The sequence below is a fragment of the Canis lupus genome, chromosome 9 (genome assembly GCF_011100685.1).
Source record: "Canis lupus familiaris isolate Mischka breed German Shepherd chromosome 9, alternate assembly UU_Cfam_GSD_1.0, whole genome shotgun sequence".
Classification (NCBI taxonomy): domain Eukaryota; kingdom Metazoa; phylum Chordata; class Mammalia; order Carnivora; family Canidae; genus Canis; species Canis lupus.
In genome coordinates this window covers 2166029-2185632 of record NC_049230.1, presented here as the reverse complement: position 1 = coordinate 2185632, position 19604 = coordinate 2166029, and the positions used below count along the sequence as shown (strand labels likewise).

Sequence of the window (19604 nt, the reverse complement as noted above, 5' to 3'; positions counted from 1 at the left end):
TGGAAGGTTTTAGATTCATAAAGCCCAGTTGCTAGGTTTCACTCTAGTTATGGAAAGATCATTGCTAGGCCTGTGTCGGGCATTCATACTATATGAGGCACTTCCACCGGTTAATTGTCTCCATGGTGGGTATTGGTATCACGGTTTTATATCTGAGGAAACCAAGGCTGAACCAGTTAAAGAATTGACCAAGGTTACAGAGATGGAAAGTAATTCAGCCAAGATTTAGATCTAGGGGGCACACGGGTGGTTCAGCGGTTGAGCCTCTGCCTTCAGCCCAGGGCGTGACCCCTGTCCTGGGATCGGGTCCCCCATCGGGCTCCCTGCATGGAGCCTGCTTCTCCCTCTGCCTGGGTCTCTGCCTCTCTCTCTCTCTGTGTCTCAGGAATACAGAAAATCTTAAAAAATGATTCAGAACTAGGTGCATCTGACACCAAAGCCGGAATGCAGAGGGGACGCCGGCCTCTGGTGCCTGCCCAGCTTCATCCACAGGTACGTGAGCGTCTCACTAGCGCCGTGGCCCTGAAGGCAGGCGCTGCACGCTGCATCCAGCCTCCTGCTCCCTTCTCATGCAGCGGTCACAGTTCTGCACATATTGTAAATAAGCAATGTTTCCCGGGCGCCTGGGTGGCTCAGTGGGTTGAACGTCTGACTCTTGGTTTGTGCTCAGGTCAAGATCTCCGGGTGGTGGGATCCAGCCCCGTGTTGGGCTCTGCACTCAGCAGAGAGTTTCCTTGAGATTCTCTCTCTCCTGCTCCCTCTGCCTCTCCCCATCCCCACTCCCTCTCTCTGTGTCTCTCAAATAAATAAATAGAATCTTTTTTTTTTCCTAAATCCATGCTCCGAGTAGAGAAATAAAGCAGGAGGCTCACCTGCATGGGTAGACACCTGTAGCTCTTAGCTGTTTGCACGTAAAGCTATGTCAAAAGAAGAATAAACCGCTCAGAAAATAAGATGGATTCAACAAGAAACTGTAATTGTTGAAATTAATTTTCTCTACGGGTATTCCCTGGGGGGGGGGGGGGGGAGCAAAGCAAAGAAAGAAAATCTGATTGATACCATGGAGGATCCTCTGTGCCCCCCCTAACCCCGCCACTATCTTCCTCTGTCATATTATCCGTGGTCCTTTCTTTTTTTTTTTTTTTTTTCCTTTTTCTTTCTTTTTTTTTCTTCCAGTGGTTCTTTCTGAAGCTTTGGCTGCCGTTTCAAAATGTAGAAAAAACAAAAACAAAAACAAAACAACAGGGGGTCAACGCCTTTAATTTCAGGAGTGTGTAGGTTCATTTGTAACAATATAAAGCTTTAAAAAAAATTTTTTTTTTTTTTTATAAATGAACCAAACTGACATAGTTTCATTTGTAGGATTGACTTGGAGATCACGCATCTATTGAATGAACGCCATAAACTCTGGAGAGCGGAATTGTGGTAACCATAGTAACGAAGAAGGGCGGTGGGGGGGTGGGCCGTTCCCCCCTCTGCGCATCCCGGGAAAGCGCGGCCGGAGCGCTCCGAGGAGGTTTGGCCCGTGGGTCACGCCGTCGACCGCGGTGCATGCTGGGCCGCGGCAACATGGCGTCCTCCTTGATGTGCTGATGAGCGGAGTTGCACTGTAGCTTCCAACCAGAGGGCAAAAGTCTCCGAACCCCATAAGCCCACGCCGCCTGTCTTCTCCGCGCCCCCGTGTCGCCCTTCCTCAGGACTGGTTCTCAGGCGGGAGAGCGCCGCGGGCCCGAGGCCGGGGCCGGCCAGGCCGCGCGGATCCGGGGCTGAGGAGCGGGCGCGGGCGAGCGCGATGGGCCGGTCGCGGGTCTGGGCGCAGCAGCTTCGGCGGGTGCGGGGCCCGCAGGGCTGAGAGCGGCTGCGGGGACCCGCGCGCGCTCCGGACGGCTGGGCGGCGCCCGGGCTCGGGTCGGCCGGGGCGTTGGAGGCCGCGAGCGGGGTCACCGCGAGGCCTGAGGTCGCTCGGGGTCCGGGGCCGCGTGTGTGCCCCGCGCGCGGAGCTGGAGACAAGGGTTCCGCACCTCCCGCCGCCCCGCCCGGTGCCCTCCCGCCGCTGCCGGCACCCCTGCTGTTAAGGCTGGAGGTGCTCGAGCGCCTGCTGCCGAGGACGCCCCCGCCCCCGCCCCCCGCGATGGAGGCCGAGATGCTGCAGGCGCCCCTCCTGGGGCTCGGGGAGGAGGACGAGGCCGACCTCACCGACTGGAACCTGCCCTTGGCCTTCATGAAAAAGCGGCACTGTGAGAAGATCGAAGGCTCCAAGTCCTTAGCCCAGAGCTGGAGGATGAAGGATCGGGTGAGTGGATTCCCACCCCGGACCCCGGGGGTGCCCTCACCCCCCCTCCCGCCACGCACGCAGAGAGTTCAGATCCAGGAGGGCGTCCTGGAGGAGGCAGCGGGCTGTGTGTCGTGTGTTCCCCAGCCACGTGGTGCAATGCAAGTCCACTAAAAAAAAAAAAAGCATGAGCTGTTGCAGACCTCGGTCTTGGGGGGTTGTAAGTAGGGGGAAAGGAATAAATAAATAAATAAGTAAATAAATAAAAGGGTGTTTTGGTTTAGTTGTTGTTATTCCTCTGGTTAATGTGAGGCTAACTCGAAGTCCCGCTCCGGTTCAGACAAGTTCGGAGATTGAGCACTGCAGGTGTTGGCACACCGACCCGGCCTACCCACCCGGGGCGCTGCCAGCAGGTAGAGGAAAGAGGCCTTGGGCTGGAGCGCTGGTGCCCCACGAGCCGAGCCCGCGTCCAGGGCCTGTCGGTCCCCCTGTCCAAGCTGTGGGGGAAACGCCGAGCCCAGGAAACACGACCGGAAAACGAAGGGTCGGCCTGGCGACTCGTCGGTGCAAAAGTTCTCTCAAAGTCGCAGTGAACTTCATCGCAGCCTTCTGAGCAGCTTGCCTCGAATCCAGACTTTCCCTCCTTTTGTGCGGCGGCCTCGTGTCGCTGTGTTCTTGGACCCAGAACTTGTCTCCAGCAGTAGAGTTGGAGGCTGATGGGTTGGGACTTGGGTTTGGGTTTTCGTGGCGTCTCCACGGTGTTGGGAGTGTGAGCAGCAACTCACAAGCGGCTCGTGGGAAAGACAACAGCCAACTTTGGTGGACCCGTCCTTCATTAAGCACTGTCTGTTTCCTGGTCTGTAAAAGCCAAAGGGGTGGGAGGCATCGCATCTGTGCACGCTTGACATTTGTCCTTTTGCGATTCATTTTCTCCTTCAAGGCCGTCTTTATTTACGTAAACATCTGAGCGGTATAATGGGGGTAGTTGGTGCCACATTACAGTGCGATTGCCCTGGGCTTATTAGTGTTTATATAAGATCATTGCTTCTCATATATGATGCTGAACATACGTAGGATCACCGTTGCCGTAATTGTACGTAGTCAATCACTAGTAACCAGTCCTTTAGTTATTAATTTGGCTTAGGAGAATTTGTTTCATCCAAAGGTAGTTTAAGGAGTAAAAGAGATGATGATCGGAAGAGATTGTATAAACTCTGTCTTATGGATGTCTTAAGTACTAACTGATAGTTCAATGCTTTTTTTTCTTTTTTTTTTCTTTTTGAAGATTTTATTTATTTATTAATGAGAGACACAGAGAGGGAGAAGCAGGCTCCATGCAGGGAGCCCGACGCAGGACTCGATCCCGGGTCCCCAGGATCAGGCCCTGGGCTGAAGACGGCGCTTAAACCGCTGAGCCACCCGGGCTGCCCCTAGTTCAAAGCTTTTGTGGTGGTTGTGCATATATGAAAAGAAACTTACTGTAAAGTAACTGTCTAATCATTTTCTTTTTTTCTCATTCTATTTGGAGGGCTTTTTTTTTTCTTTTTTTTCCATTTGAAATGTGGTTCCCTCTGCTACCCTAAACCTGTGCTCAAACTGACTAATGGATATATTTTTGCCCTTTTAATTAAAACATTAATTTATGAATGATCAGCATTCCCTGATAAGCTCATCGTAGGTTGTTAAGAGAAAAGTTCTGAGTCTTGAGTAATTACTGAGATTGCTCTTTAGGAAGGAGCCAGGGGAGGATGTTAGCTGTGTCTGACCTTTGCAAGGTGCTTAATGAAGAGGAAAATCAGCAGCTAACATTTTCAGTTCCGTGTGTGAGAGCATGGCATCTTAAACAGTCCTCATAGTCTTCTCCTTGGACTCAACCCCATGGGACCTTTCAGCACCCTCTGCCAGGACACAGGTTGCAAATCCAAGTGATGCCAGCAGCTGGAAGGTAGCATAAGTGAAGGGAACAGGCCAGATAGAAGACGAGTGGCACAGGTTCAGAGATAAATGGCAGCTGGCAGTGACTTGTGTCTGGTTTTCTGGAGGGTGGGCTCTGGAGAGCACAGGCTCCAGCAGCTGAAGGGCAGGTGGGCCTCAGCCAGATCGCTTCCTTTCTCTCTATCTCTTTTCTTTTTCTTTGAGAAGCCAGAAGACTTTTTTTTTTTTTTTTTTTAATGTGAAGCCTTCCAATTAAATGTTGGCACTATTTCAGATGTTATAAAACATGAAGGAGTCCAACACTGCAGGCCAAACAAGCCCCATTTGTGGGGCTGGTTCTAGCTAGTGGGTTACCGGGGTGTGACTTGTGCTCTGTTACCACAACACCAGACAGCCACTGTGAATTGAGGAATTCTGAGCACAGGCATCCAGGCAGGCTGTCTCCCTTGCTCCCTCCAGCAGTCTGATGGAGTGGTACTGTAGTAAAGTGACATGTGTGGGCCAGGTTGTCCCAGAGTAGGCCCTACTCGTACCACTCGCCCTGAAGCGCCATTCAGTGCCCTAAACCCAGACTCAGCCTTCGCTTCTTTCTGTGATCCATTTGTCAGTCCCTATACTTTTACTTTGTATATGTATTAGTGGTTACTTGTTGGTGTCATATTTAGTGAAGTTGTTAAGGATTCCTAAAATTGACATCTTCACTAAAGTTGACTGAAGGCCCTCCACCCAGCATTCAGCATCTTTACAGAGGGAGCTGCAGCACTTGCCTACTCTCAGTTGGAATTCCCACAGGTTTTTTTTTTTTTTTGGATTAGTGCTGGTTTTCAAATGCCACTATTACTGCATTTTAATTACTAAGCTACTGTTAGTTTAATACTGCTATTATCAAATTAGTTCATTGGTTAATTCTATCTATAGTAAATGATATGTATATGCATCAGTAGCATCTTTGGCTTGTAAGTTGCAAATAACTAGACTTATATAAATTACAGCTCAAAATGAGTCATTCGTAGGCCTGTGGCTAATGCTGATGTATATATACGTCCCCCATTTGTGTTGCGCTGTGATACTTGATGGTGATAACAGAGTTCATTCTCCCACTGGAAAGTGGGCATGGGGGAACACTTGATTTCAGATGGATCTCTACCTCACACACGTGGCACAGAAGCAGGGAAACTAGAGAGCTGTTGCTCTCAAAACCACTGACACACACATGGTACTCACACGTGTGTGGGAGGGGTAGGTATAAAATGATGAGCTGTTTCCCAAACCAGTCTCTCAACTAATTGTCACCTGGCTTTGTAAGCCGTGCTTTGAGTAGGCCATGGAGGAAGCCAAGTGGATGCATCAAAGTAATGTATGGACAATAGAAGAGTAACCCTACTTTGGTCACCTTGCATCCTCTCTCATCTGCTCCAGTTAGGCTCCCTGCCCAGTGTTGAGACCACCCTCCACAGGCCATCATTGATTATTAAATCTAAAAGTCACTCCTCCGTCTTTATCTTGTCTGACTTCTCAGCAGCATTCCATAAGGTGGGCCATTCCCTCCCTCCTGAGACTCTCCTCACCTGTCTTCCCAAAACTCCATGTCTTCCTCCAGGGTCTCATCACTCCTCCTCAGACCCCTTTGCTGTTTGGCAGCTGAGTGTGGAGCACTCGAGGGCTTGATCTTGGGCCCTTCCTCTTTGCTGTGTGTGCCACTCACCAGTGGGTCTTGTCTAGGCTCATGCTTTACATGCAGTTCACGTGCCAGCAACTCTCACATCCGTGGTCTTCCCTCCTGACCTGGCCCTGGAGCTCCTGAACGCCGACTCTTTGCCTCTGCCCATGGCCACCGCCCCCACTCAGGTGTTCAAGCTGTAGATCCAGGATTTACCTTTCTTTCCTCTTCCCCTCCTCATGGGCCTGTCCAGCTTACTAGTAGAACCTGTCACCTTTGCCTCTGAAGTGCATCTTATATTGGACTGCCTCGTTTGGTCTCCCTCTGTTGTGAGCCCAGTCCAGGCAGCTACCATCATTTGTTTGGATGACTAGCCTCACATCCTGATTGGTCTCCCCATATGCACTCATGCCCTACATTCTATTCTTCACGTAGTGGCCACAGGGTTCTTTCACAACTGTAGATCAGATTCTGTTACTTCCTGACTGGCCCTCTCCTGGCTTCCCAAGTGCTTAGAGTAGAATGTAAATTCCTCACCCTGGTTCACAAAGCTTCGTGATTTGGCACTGCCTGCCTCTTCTGTTTTCCTGGATGGAGAGGCCTGGAATGGTCTTCCCTCTGTTCTTTGCACACCTGGCTCCCTCTGGTCCTCCACTCTCATCTACTTGGGTCATTTCTTCAGAGAGGCCTTTCCTGCACATCTCATTTAAAGCAGCTCCCCAACCATTCATGATCACTCTTGCTTTCTCTGTTATTTCTCATTACACCCCCACCCCTAGAACCAAGCTTTTTATCATAAAGCAGAAACCTCATTTATGCTAGTACACAGGACAGTGCTTGACACATGGTAAAGACGTACTGAAGAAAAAATGCGTAGTTTGCAAAGGGCTTCCACAGAGGGTGGGTTCTTTAAGGCCACTTATCTGGTTGGGGATGATTATCTCCACGTAATGGATGAGGAGATGAAGCCTTAATTAAATGGCTTGCAGAAGGGACCTAAGCTGCATGGCTAGCAATGAGGGAAGTGGACTTGAGAAACGCCTAGAATGGTGTTACAGTGTTCCACTGAAAAATTTATGTTGTTAAGTCCATGGAGTCTAAAGCTTTTATTTATTTATTTATTTATTTATTTATTTATTTATTTATTTATTTATTTATTTATTTATTTATTTATGAGAAACACAGAGAGAGAGGCAGAGACACAGACAGAGGAGCCCAATGCGGGACTCGATCCCTGGACCCAGGGATCATTGCCTGAGCCAAAGATGGACGCTCAACCGTTGAGCCACTCAGGTGTTTCTGTAAGTCTGTGGAGTCTAAAACCAAGTGTGTTGGGAAGGTGGTTGGGGTGGTGGCAGGGATATAAAACCAGAGAACAGTGCTGATAGTGTAGCTCACCTGTTCCTGTGGTGGGCTCCAGGCTCCCCAACCCTTATTTCAAGGATAGTACAAGGCGGGGGCACCTGGCTGGTTCAGTTGGTGGAGTGTGTGATTCCAGATCTCAGGGTCGTGAGTTCGAGCCCCACATTAGGTGTAGAGATTACTTAAAAATAAAATCTTAAAAAAAAAAAAAACCAAACAATGCAAGGTAGCTCTGGCCTTTCCCACTCACTCTACTGGGGTCTGCGCGGATGGTGCAGACGTGACGTGGGTAAAACTGCTGGCGCCTTCGCAGGAATCAAGGTGGTGGCGCCAGACGGTGCTGAGCGCGCACTGTTCTCTTCACGGCCATCCATGCGCAGTAAAAAATTGCACTCCACTTGAGAATGCCCTTGGGGACTCAGTAAAAAGTGTCAGTTTTAGTAGGTCCTGGCTGTCTAGTGCACGGCGTCCCCACGGTGCGCTGGCCGCGTGCTGTCCTGGTGCTGCATGCAGCGCCTGCTCAGGAAGGCACCGTGGGGTGCGGCTGGGCCAGCTGTGGCCGCCTGGAGGCTGAGCTGCACCTGACGGGCTAACAGGCGGCGCTGGGCACTCAGGCTTGGGACTTTGGCAGACGTGTTTTGAAAATGAACAGAATGAGCTGTCACTTCAAGGAGAAAGACTGCCAGGATTTGTTGCTGGGGATAAAATTTGAGCTTCAGGTGAAAATCAAGAGTTTTGGAGGACCCGTGTCTGCCGCTGTGAGCTTCCCAGACATGAGACTCTTCCAATGAGACCGTGGTGGTAGAGTGAATAGGATATTTTTGGATATGAAATGTGAATGAAATGTGTCCTCATTTGGAACATCTGCATAATTCAGTGAACCAGTATTTCCAGATGACCAGTCCGTTCTAACACAAAATCATCCATGGGTAGGAGATGCACTCAAAGTGAGGCCGGTGGATTTTCACTTCATAAGGGATGCAAAGCCCAATCGCTGTGGCTTCAGCTAGATTGGGTATCCTCTAATGTGTTCTGTTCACGTAGATTGCTGCTAACCTTTAAGAAACTACAATTTCCTGAGTTCTGATGTGACATCAGAGAAGAATATTCTCAGTTATTTGGATATGCTGGTACTCTTGCTCCTTTCACCAGCACATCTTTGTGAGGTCTGAGTTCGTTCGTCTACTTGGACCAAAACAACATGTCACAGCGTAGATTGAAATGGAATATGGAGTCCAGCTGTCCTCGGTGAAGGCAGACATTAAAGAGATTGGCAAAACACTGTCACTTGTCTAACAATTTTTTGAAAAAAGTTATTTTTCATAGAAATATCTATTTAAATATATAATTTTATTTTTAAGTGAATTAATAAAGAGATACATTCTTTTTTTTTTTTTTTTGGCTTTAACCTCTAATATGGAAGCTACTGATAAGTGTAGCTCATAAAGTAAGCTCTTTGGGAGTCTTCAGCAATCTTTGAGTGTAAAGGTGTCGGATCATCAAGAGTTGGAGACTCGTTAGTGTAGTTAAAAGAAAGTGGGCGTCAGACTTAAATTAGGAAGCAGGGCTTGAGGATATCAGGTGGTTGGCCAAAAATATCAAGCAGAGAGGACCAGAAATTAGGTAGCCGACCTAAAAGGGATCTGTTACGCCCTTTCCGTTCTGGAGCTTGTGTTCGAGCTTGTGTTCGTGAAGAGCTCTGTGGGGTTGTGAAGGCAGTTGCCTTATATGTAGCAATCATTAGGGCCTCCTGTCTGGCGTGTGTCCTGGAGGGGTTGACTCTGTTGATCACCCAGTAGCATCTTGTCCTGGGAGTGGAGGAACATCGATCTGAGTATGGCCGGGGAGGGTATCCAGAGGTCTTTACTTTGGTTCAGCAAAGGTTTATTGCTCACTTAGAGTGTGCTATGCTCCCCAGAACCCTGGTATCTAGGACAGACAGGCCAACACCAAATTGTAATACACTGTTACATGTGTTTACAGGTGGGAAGGGCATGATTATAGGGAACACTTTGCTTCTATATTAAATAAGTAAGTTATTTGCATTGAACTGCATTTATGAAACATACAGGTCAGTCTCATTGACCTAGCGTGGAACTCTGGGCAGCTAATGAATATTGATGTGTTTGGTGGTGAGGAGCTGCTATGGATTTAAGGAGGTGGGCATCATAGAGATTTGTGTTTGGAAAGATCTTTTTGACCATGGGTGGAGTGGAAGGCTTGGAGGGGTGGGACTGGAGGTGGGAACACCAGCTGGAGAGGGGAGTTGCGGGAATCTGAGTGAGAAACTATGCCCAAAGCCAGGCAGCCAGAGCAGGAGGATGGCTGTTGGGAAGGTGGCATCTAGAGTCTGGTCAGGCCTTGGGGGCTAGAGTGGGTGGCCGGTGCAGACACCCTCTCTCTGTATTCAACGCCTGTGAACTTGACTCAACTTGCCCTTGACATTAGTCATGGGAGGCTCAGGAGCCACAAAGGGACCATCTACATAGATTTTTTTTTGTTTTTAAACCTGCTTTAAAAAATGTGCCGTGTTCCATTTTGAACAACGTGCTGTGGATGAGTCCTGAAATGGATAAGAACATTTCTCCTCATTATCACCTTGTAGAATTCTAAAGCTAGAGTTTTAACAAGATAGCATGTGGATTATATATAGATGGTGTCCTCCAGGTTTCTGACTCTTTGCTCCTTTTATTCAGAAGACATTAAAAAAGTACTTGGGGCATCTTCCATAGTTGTTTCAGTAGAGCTGAGGTTTGACACCTTTTCTTTTCGGACATCTAGTTAAATATATAGAAAATGCCATCCCAGGAGATGTTTGACATGATAATTAATGCTTTAATCCTGCTCTTGAGCCTCAGTGTGTAGGGCAGGTGTGGCTCTGCAGGGGGTGTGTGTCCCCAGGTGCCCATGGAGAACCCTGACGGTTTGACTCCCCCCACTCAGTTTGCTTTCAGATGCGGTTTTTGTTCTTGCACTGTTTTCTGTTTCTGTTTTTTAAAAAGTTTATTTTATTTTTAAAAGATTTTATTTCAGAGATAGAGGAGAGAGAGAGAGTGCGTGCATGCACGTGAAGGGGGTGAAGGGCAGAGGGAGAAGCAGACTCCCTGCTGAGCAGGGACCCCCCCGATGTGGGACTTGATCCCAGGACCCTGAGATCAGGACCTGAGCTGAAGGCAGACGCCCATCTGACTGAGCCACCCAGGTGTCCCTGTTTCTTAGTTTTGATATAATTTCAAACTTACAGGAAAAATTGTAAGAATAGTATAATGAACTCCTCTATGCCCCTTACCCAGATTCACCAGTTGTTTACATCTTCCCTCACTCACTCTATCATCCTCTCTGTGTTTCTCCATGAAAGTCTCATTTTCTCCCGTGATCAGTTGAGGAGTAAGTGGAGGCTCTGTGCGCCCTTAGGCCTTCCTGTGTCCCACGCACAGGGACTCTCTCGGATGTGACCACAGGGCATCTGTCATTGATGTTACTATTACTGATCCACAGTTCATGGTAACCTGTTGTCCTTTGTCCTAGCCATGCCAGTTTGTTAGCAAGTTCTGCCCTCCCTGCCCCCACTCGGGGTCACTCAGTGCCATTTGTGGCCTTGTCTGTGTAGCCCCCTTTGATCTAAGGGAGATTCTCAGCCTTTCCTAGAATTTCTTGCCCTTGACATTTTTTGTCGTGGTAAAACCCACTAATGTATGTACCACTTTAATCCTTTTGAAGTGAGCAGCCAGGTGGGATCCGGTACATTCCCTTTGTTGTGCAGCCATCCGTCGTCCTCCTCCAGAACTTTACCATTTTCCAAGCCGAAACTCTGTTCCTCGCTAGCCAACTCCCTGTTGCCCTCCCAGCCCCCGGCAGCCGACATCCTACCTTCTGTCTGTGAATTTGTTGGCTTTGATATTCTTCAGGAGTACACGGCAGTTACTTTGTAGAGTGTCCTCAGGTTGGGTTTGCCTGATGTTTCCTCTTCTGCATATTCAGCGTCCCCACGCAGGTGGAGGGATGTGCTGTCTTCAGAGCATCCAGAGCATCGTGTCAGAAGGCACGTGGTGTTGGGGCCCCTGGGCGGCTCAGTCAGTTACGTGTCCGACTGTCCAGCTCAGCTCAGGCCCTGGTCTTGGGGTTGTGGGATGGAGCCCCACGTTGTTGGGCTCCGTACTCAGCGGGGAGTCTGCTTGAGCTTCTCTTTCCCTCTCCCTCTGCTCTACCCATGCTCATGCATTCTCTTTCTCTCTCAAATAAATAAATCTTAAAAAAAAAAAAAAAAAAGAAAGCACATGGTGTTGCTTCCTTCCAATATTGGTGTCTCTGGCTCCACCACCCTCGTTTAGCCACTTGCCCCAGACTAGGGTGCACAGAGGGGAGTTTCTGAATTGGTAACCCAGGCACTTGGGGAAGCAGACTTACTAAGGGGTTAATATTTACTGACGTTACTATTTGAGGCACATTCTACATACGGTAAAATGCCCAAATCCTAACTAGAAGAATATGCTGTTCAAAGTGAGTTTCAGGGTTCCTTGGTGTTTGCTGTGGAGGTCATGGTTACTATATGCATTTAGTACTGTTCGCCCTTTGGTGCTGAGCCTGGAGTCGTGTAACACTCACACACAGGAGTGGGCATGGCCCTTGAGGAGTTTGTATCTGATTTGAGAAAAACAACATTCTTATACAAAATAAAAGCACAATGGGATAATTATGTATCTGCGGTGGAGTCACAAGTTAGTGATTTCAGGAATTCTGCTGGCTGGACATTTCCACTGTGTCTGCATCTGCGTGCCTGAGGCGCTCAACTGAGCTCTGTGCGGGGGGCAGTGGGATAAGTGGAAGCGTGTGCAGGTCGGGGGTGGGGCTGCGGAGAGGGGAAGGGTAGCTAAGTCTCAGGCAACTGATTTGTACAATTCTGTAATCCAGCTAATGTGTGTCTAGAGCCTCTCTGTGCCAGGCAGTGTGTTAAGCGTTGGTGATTCACCGCTGAACAACTCCTGCTTTTAAGGCGTTTTCCAGTTTTGGAGGGAAGATGGATTGACTCAAGGCAGGGCGTTGGGCTGGTGGCGACTGCATACAGAGTGCGAGGAAGGCCTCCTGGAAGGCTGGCACTCTGAGTCAGAACCTAGGAGGGAACAGAAATTCGCTGGGCAGAGAGGGGAGAGGGCAGGAGGGCCGGCCGAGCAACCAGGGTGTGTGAAGATGGGGAGGTGAGAGCAGGAGCTCTGGGGAACTGCCCTTCTCTGAGGCCTGGCCTCCTGGTGAGGGTTTCCCTGTGTGCTTCCTAAGGCTGCAGCTGGCCACCTGCTGCTGTATTTTCCCTCAGGTGCTGCTGCCACTCTAACACCAGCTTCTGTATTTGTTTTGTCAACCCCAATCAGACGGGACTTTGTTTTGTTCACTGCTGCATCCCTAACTTCTCACACAGTGACGTCTGGTTAGGTACTCAATAAACATCAGTCAGGAGAAGTGGTAGGAGTCTCTGCGGGTGGACAGGTGGACAAGGCCAGCCATGACAAGCTTTACAAGACCTTAGGAATTTGGATTTTGTCTCAAGGACAATTAAGAAATGTTTTAAAGCAGAGTAATGACATAATCAGGATTTTAGAAAGATTTCACTGGCTGCAGTGAGAGAGAGGATGTGTTATGTGTGGGGTGTGAGGAGGGGTGTGTGTGTGAGAATCTGTGTTAGGGAGGGGGCATGGGTCAGGAGTGCACTGAGGGTGGGGAGGTGGGAGCTGAGGAAGAGCTGGCTGCAGCTGAGCTAGGCCCGTGCCAGAGAGGTGTGGGTGGCCCTGAGAGCTCCTGGAACGGGATTGATGGTGCTTGGTCATTGATTGGCTGCAGGAGGCGGCACGGCGACTTACAGGCCCTGGCTGGATGTAGGAGAGAGAGGGGCAAGCTACTGTGGGCATTTGGGAAGGGGGAGAGCATGTCTGAATCTGGAAATTGGGGATAGTTTTCTCTAAAGGGTGTTTCAGGGTGAATGTTGATAGTGTTGCTTAAAATGGGTCCCAGGCCCCCTGTCCCCCTTGGTGTCTGGTCTTTATTCATCCCTGCCACACTCTTGTCCCCAGGCCATGGTGCTGGTGATGAGCCATGCATGAATATTGTCCAGTTTGGTGTTCTCTTGGATAACTTCTTTTATCCTTGAAAGTTGATCAGACCTGCAGTTTAAAGATAAATGAGAATAAAACCACTGTCAAATGTAAATTAGACATTTCCTTTTCCTGCTCTCCCTCTGAGACCTGGCTGAGGTTCAGAATTAGTTTCTGTAGAGCCAGAAGCATTTAAGAAATACAAGGTGTCTTGTGTTTCTTTCCCATATCGATATCCTGAATACCCTGGAGTGTTCATGTGTGTCATTCATTGTCCCATCACAGAGTAGATGATCACAGTGCACCAGAAATGCCCTGGCTGTGTCTGGTTTGATGGTGGCCTGGCCTTGCCTCCTGGTGGTGGTGGTGGTGGTGGTGGTGGTGGTGGCAGTGGCATCTGGCTCAGACCCTTCTGTTGAGCTACCCCTCACCTCAGTCTCTTGCATCATGCATGCAGCACTTCTCCTGAGAAAGTGTTATTACCTGGTTAGCAGGCAGGACTGTTTCCCAGAATAGTTTCATCCTATGTTTTTTTAAAAATATTTTATTTATTTATTTGACAGAGAGAGAAAGAGAGCACAAGCAGGGGGAGAGGCAGAGGGAGAAGCAGACTCCCCACTGAGCAGGGGTCCAGATGCGGGACTCGAACCCAGGACCCAGAGATTATGACCTGAGCCGAAGGCAAATGCTTCACTGACTGAGCCACTCAGGCACCCTGTTTTGTTCTTTGAATGGAACTTTATTCTGGGGATGGTTTTAGTATTTGAAAAGTATTTTAGCATTTTTATTGGAGAAGCTGAGTTTCTTGGAAACTTGTTTTCCTTCAGATTATACAAATAACACGTGTTGTAAAATATTTAGGAAATAGGGAAAAACATAACGAGAATAAAAATTATATAAATATCCTGCTATGGCACTGTTAATATTTTGGCATATTTTCTGCTTCTCCATCCTCCTTTTTGCCTTTTCCCGCAACCGGGATCATACTATATGTGCCACTAAAGGACTATTTTTTTTTTTTTTAAGATTTTAATTTACTTATTCATGAGAGACACAGAGAGAGAGAGACAGACACAGGTGGTGGGCGAAGCAGGCTCCCTGCGGGGAGCCCGATGCGGGACTTGATCCTGGGATCACCCCCTGAGCCAAAGGCAGACGCCCAACCGCTGAGCCACCCAGGCATCCCTAAAGGACTATTTTGAATTTCTCATTTTTGATATCCTCACCCTTGTAGGATCTGAAGCATAATAATAAACACTCAGGAAACTCCCACAACACCCAAGAACTAGATCAGCTTTAACACTGGCCCAGCTACCAGCTTTAACATCTTTTCTGCCTCTGGGAAAATAATAGAAGACAGTCCTTGACTTACAAGTTTCCGACTTTGTGATGGTGTGAAAATGTTATGTATTCAGTAGAAACCTCCTTGGGATTTTGAATTCGTATCTTTCCCGGGCTGGTGATGATATGGGGTCCGATCCTCTCATGTTGCTGGGCAGCAAGCGTAGCCCCTGGCGAGCCAGCGATCAGCAGGATCAACAGCCGATACAGTGACAGCCATCCTGTCCCCAAACAGCCACTGCTTGTCATGTTCTCTACAGTATTCAGTAAATGACATAGATGGTCAACACTGTGCCGTGAGATGGGCTCGTGCAAGATGATTCTGCCCAAGTGTAGGCTAATGTGAGTGTCCCGATTGCATGGAAGCCAGGCTTGGCTAAGCTACGACCGTAGGTCAGGTCTTGTGACATTTTCACCTTATGATGGGTTTACTGGGATGGACCCCATTGTGGGTTGAATAAGATCTGTGGTAGCTTTGTTTTAAATCATACTTAACTATGTGCCAGGTGGTGTGGGTTTTCCATATTGACAGCCCCTTTGATTACTGAACAACCTGTGAGCAGGTACATTTACAGTTGAGTGGACTGCGCCAAGAGTTAGGTAATTTGCCAGAGGTCACATAGCTAGTGAGTGGTGAGCCGGGATCTGGCCTCAGCCTGCAGTGTTATCTTAGCCTATCAGGGAGCGTGAGCATTGGGTGCCGGAGCTGGGAGAGCACGGTTGTGCCTGCTGCTTGGGGCACCGCCACCCAGCCACTGCTCACACATTTTTTGCTGACTTGCTGACTGCCGAGTGAGCGCCTCTGCCGTGCAGTCCTCGGTGGGAATGAAAAGGGAACGTGACCTGGTCCATTACTTGGGGAGCACTGTAAAATCAGTGCCCGAGCTGACCGGCTTAGTGGATCAGACTGATAATGTTGAGATGTGTAATGTTCCAGGCTGTGTTATCACTCGGTGGAGAAGAATAGGATGACTGGTCTGGTTGAGGAAGGCTTCTGGGGGACATAGGACCTGAGGCGGGCATGGATGGAGATGGGGAGCATTTGGCCAGAATGTGGAGGGAAGGCCCTTCTAGGGAGGTGTGTGGGTGGTGTCCAGTGTCAGTGACAGGAGGGCTTTTTTGGAGCACAGTGGGGAATGGTGTGGGCGGCTGGGGTGGGGGCACCACATCGCCATGCTTTGAATGCTCAGCAGGGAGCTTGATCCTTCTCTACAGTTAAGGAGGTGTGGGGAGGGGTGAAGGCTGTGGTGGGTGCAGTTTAGGTTGATGCACATCGGTGGACTGCCTGCAGGAGCTGTTCCCTGGGAGGGCAGGTGGTGAGGACTCAGGCGAGGTGAGACAGAAGATGGAGCTGGGGGATGTAGTCGTCAGGAAAACCATGGAAGCCAGATGGGGGATGGAGTGAGGGGGGTGCAGTGGAGGGGGTGGAAGGGGGGCTGTCCGGAGCGATGCGGAGCCCTCTGTGCCCAGCAGTGCCACACGCAGCTAGAACCAGATCTTTGAAGGCCTGGATGGCAAGCTAAGGAAAGGACGTTTATTGGGGAAGCCACAGTCTCTGAAGGTTTCTGAGTGGGGGTGGGCCGTGAAGTGTGGAATCAGAACAGTCTGAGAGAGAGGAGAGAGTCAGGGGGTTGGGGAATAATTTGAGGAAAGAGAAACTATGCAGTATTTTTGTTTTTGTTGTTGTTTTTAATAAAGTCTTCTTATGACAGTTTTAGATTCATAGAAAAATCGAGAAGATAGAGTTCCTATATCCTATATACTGTGTATCCAGGTTCCCCTCTTCCTAACATCTTAAATTAGGATGGCACATTTGTCACAGCTGATGATTATTGATATGTTATTATCAGCTAAAGCCCACACTTCATTCAAATTTCCTGCGTTTCGCTGTGTTTCACAGTTCTCTCTCCTCTGCCCCAGGGCCCCACCCAGGACACCACACTCCTTTCAGTTGTCATGTCTCCTTTGGCTCCTCTTGGTGGCAAGGGTCTCTCAGTCTAGTCTCGGGTGACCGACAGTTCTAAGGAGGGCTGAGCAGGGGTGCAGTAGACTTTCTGCCTGTTGGGGTGTGTCTGATGGTTGTCACATGATAAGATGGGGTCATAGGTTTGGGGAGGAAGAGCCCAGAGGGAAAGTGCCCATCTCATCATGTCATATCGAGGGTCGGTGCTCTGAGCCTGACTTGTCACTGTGGATGTGACCTTCATCACCTGGCTGAGGTCGTGTTAGTTGTCTCTACTTGTTCTCCCCCATCCCCCATTTATGTACATCTAGAAATAGTTCCATCAGGTGTAACCATCTCTGTATTAAGTGAAACATGCATTTATGGTGATGTCTTCAAGTCTTACTGTCTTATTTTTAAATTTTTTTGTTGTGCCTAAATCTGGAACCAAGAGATCAGTAACATCAAGTGAACTCAGAGAAAGGCGTGCTTCCAGAGGAGACATAATGAACTTGGGTGTAGACAGATTGAGTTTGAGGTACCCTGAAACTTGAAGACACGAGTCAAGTTTGACTTCCATAGGGGTAATGCCAGATGGTAGGAGATCTTGAAGGATGAAGATAGAGGCTGTCCATCTGGGAGCTTGGTCAGAGTTGAGGAGAAGGGAATCCTGTGGCTTAACAGACGCCAAGGAGGAGAACGGGAGAACGTCTTTTTTGGGAAGCAGTTGACCCATGACATTTCTTAAGTGCCATGCTTGGTGTCTGCCAGTCCTAACCCTTCCAGCAAAACTTCTTCCTGTTTTAATCCTGGCTCCTCCTGAAGGGACAGCCCTTGGTGGGCCAGGGTTGGATGGCTGGGCCCAGGGCAGCCACGTCCTGAGGCCAGTGGGCATGAGGAGATGAGCCGGACCATCTGGTTTCCTGCGACAGTTTGCACTGGGAAACACCCATGGGAACAGAGTATCGGTCTGGGTGACAGGGGGTCATGGCGCACTCTCAGGGGTCCCCACAACCTGGGAAGCAGTTGGTGCAGGGACAGAAGGCAGGAGGCTCAGTGTGGGCTGGGTCACGGCCGCGACGGGGGACCGGGAGCGGCTCTGCGCCTGGCCCTGCCTTGCTCCCGCGTTTTCTGAGCGTGGGGCCTCTGCTTTCTTCTGCGTCCGGTGCTAGGTGTCCTTACAAAACATAGTTGCTTAGGGTCCCTTAAGTGGGACTCCATTTTTAAGTTCATTTTTAGTAGATCTCAGCAAAGCCCAACTGGAAAGCTCACATCTTAAGCGCTCCGTGAATCGTCAACACGTGAACACCCACGTGCCTGGCACACAGCTCAGGAAACAGCGAGGTGACCGGGCCGGCCCCGGAGGCTCCACTCAGGCCTCCCTCGTGCTGGGAAGCCGCCGTCCTGACGGCTGCCCTCGGGCAGCGGACGCCTGGTGTCTGCGGTTCTCGGGTGCCCGCTCGTTCACCGGGTGAGGCACCCTCAGGGCCGCGCTTGCCTGTGGCGGACGAGGCGGCGTGCGTGCTGCACAGCTGTCCCCCTGGCTCGTGGGAGACGTGCACCGACGCTCCTGGGTGCGGGCGCCCGGGGTGGGTTACCGGGTGACGGAGAGGACCCGTAATGGGTCTTCGGCGCGGCCGTGCCGTCAGCGTCCCCGCAGCATCGCGCCGGAGCCCAGTCCTCCGTGTTCTCGGCGGCCCGCGGAGGGCGGAGGGCGGAGGGCGGAGGGCGGGCCGTCCTGCCCCCAGTGCAGAGGGCTGACCAGGATGGCGGCGCCGGTCTGTCCCGCGGGAGAGACTTTGTACGTGTTTGTTGCGTAAAGGAGCCAGGGCCCTCGGGGACTTCTGAGAAGTTTTGGTGGAACAGGGAATTTAGTAGAAGCTGAACTGAGGAACGGTTGTCAGGGAGCGAAGAGAGAGGCGGAGGTCATGGAGCCGGGGCCTGGGAGGACAGACGGGCGGCCCGGCGCTGGGGCAGCGGCAAACAGGGCGTGCAAGGCGTGCAAGGCGTGCAAGGCCGAGGAGCCTGCAGGGTGTGCGGCGGGAGAGGTGGGCGGTGAGGGAAGCGGCCATGTGCGTGAGGTGCACGCTTGGGCCCAACGCCGGGCGTGGGGGGCGGCGGGGCGCTTCATCGCTTGGCAGTTTGCTTGGCAGTTTGCAGACTGTTGGCGCAGGGTCGTCTGGCATCCTGATGACACGCCTGGCAGATGTCTGCCTCACCGCCGGGTGGAGCGAAGCTCCGAGGGCAGCTTCGGCACGGCCTTTGCTGCTAAGGAGCCGCGCTGGCAGCCCAAGCCCTGATCTGACCCGACCCAGGAGCAGTGGCTCCTGCCTCCTTCTGACCTGTTCTCTGTGTGGCCTAGGGCGACATTTCTTGTTGGTTTATTTTTTATTTATTATTATCTTTTATTATTTTTAAAGATCTTTATTTATTCAAGACACACACACACACAGAACGACAGAGAGGCAGAGGCAGAGACACAGGCAGAGGGAGAAGCAGGCTCCATGCAGGGAGCCTGATGCAGGACTCGATCCCAGGACTCCAGGATCAGGCCCTGGGCTGAAGGCAGGTGCTAAACCGCTGAGCCACCCAGGGATCCCCTCTTGTTGGTTTAAAGTCCCTTCTTATGGAGACTCAGAAAATCCCAACAGCCGTTTTCCAAAAATTGAAGAGGCAGCCGTGTTTTTATCCAAGAGAGGGGACCTGGTGTCTCACTGATCTTGGCCCAAGCCGGTTCCTTTTCCGCTGTGTGTCTCGGCCTCCATCCTAGCGTTTTCATCTGTAAAACGAGTCCCAAGCCACCTTGGACAGTGTGGTTGTGAGGATTACATGGGACAGTATTTGTGGGATACTGGGGACTGCTGACGCCCGGCCGGGTGCCCAGTGGGTCACAGGTCTTCCTGTTCTGAGGGGCGGTGACCTGTGCACCTACGCCTTCCCTCCACACGCTCATTGTTGCGTAGTTACTGATGAGCTCCATCACGTTTTTGTGTGCTTGCTTAAAAGGAA

At 50.3% G+C, this 19604-nt stretch overlaps 1 protein-coding gene across 4 annotated transcripts in view; it reads left to right on the top strand.

Moving 5' to 3' along the window:
• The first annotated feature begins 395 nt into the window (after positions 1–395).
• Positions 396–19604, top strand: part of RPTOR (regulatory associated protein of MTOR complex 1) — a 333192-nt gene continuing 313983 nt past the window's right edge. For 2 of the 4 annotated variants that reach the window (XM_038546353.1, XM_038546356.1), the window contains exon 1: positions 2132–2293. In XM_038546353.1, coding sequence (XP_038402281.1) covers positions 2132–2293 — 162 coding nt within the window. Of the gene's footprint in view, positions 493–2008; positions 2294–19604 lie in introns of those variants that run through there. The other 2 variants (XM_038546355.1, XM_038546354.1) reach the window with 2 other exon arrangements.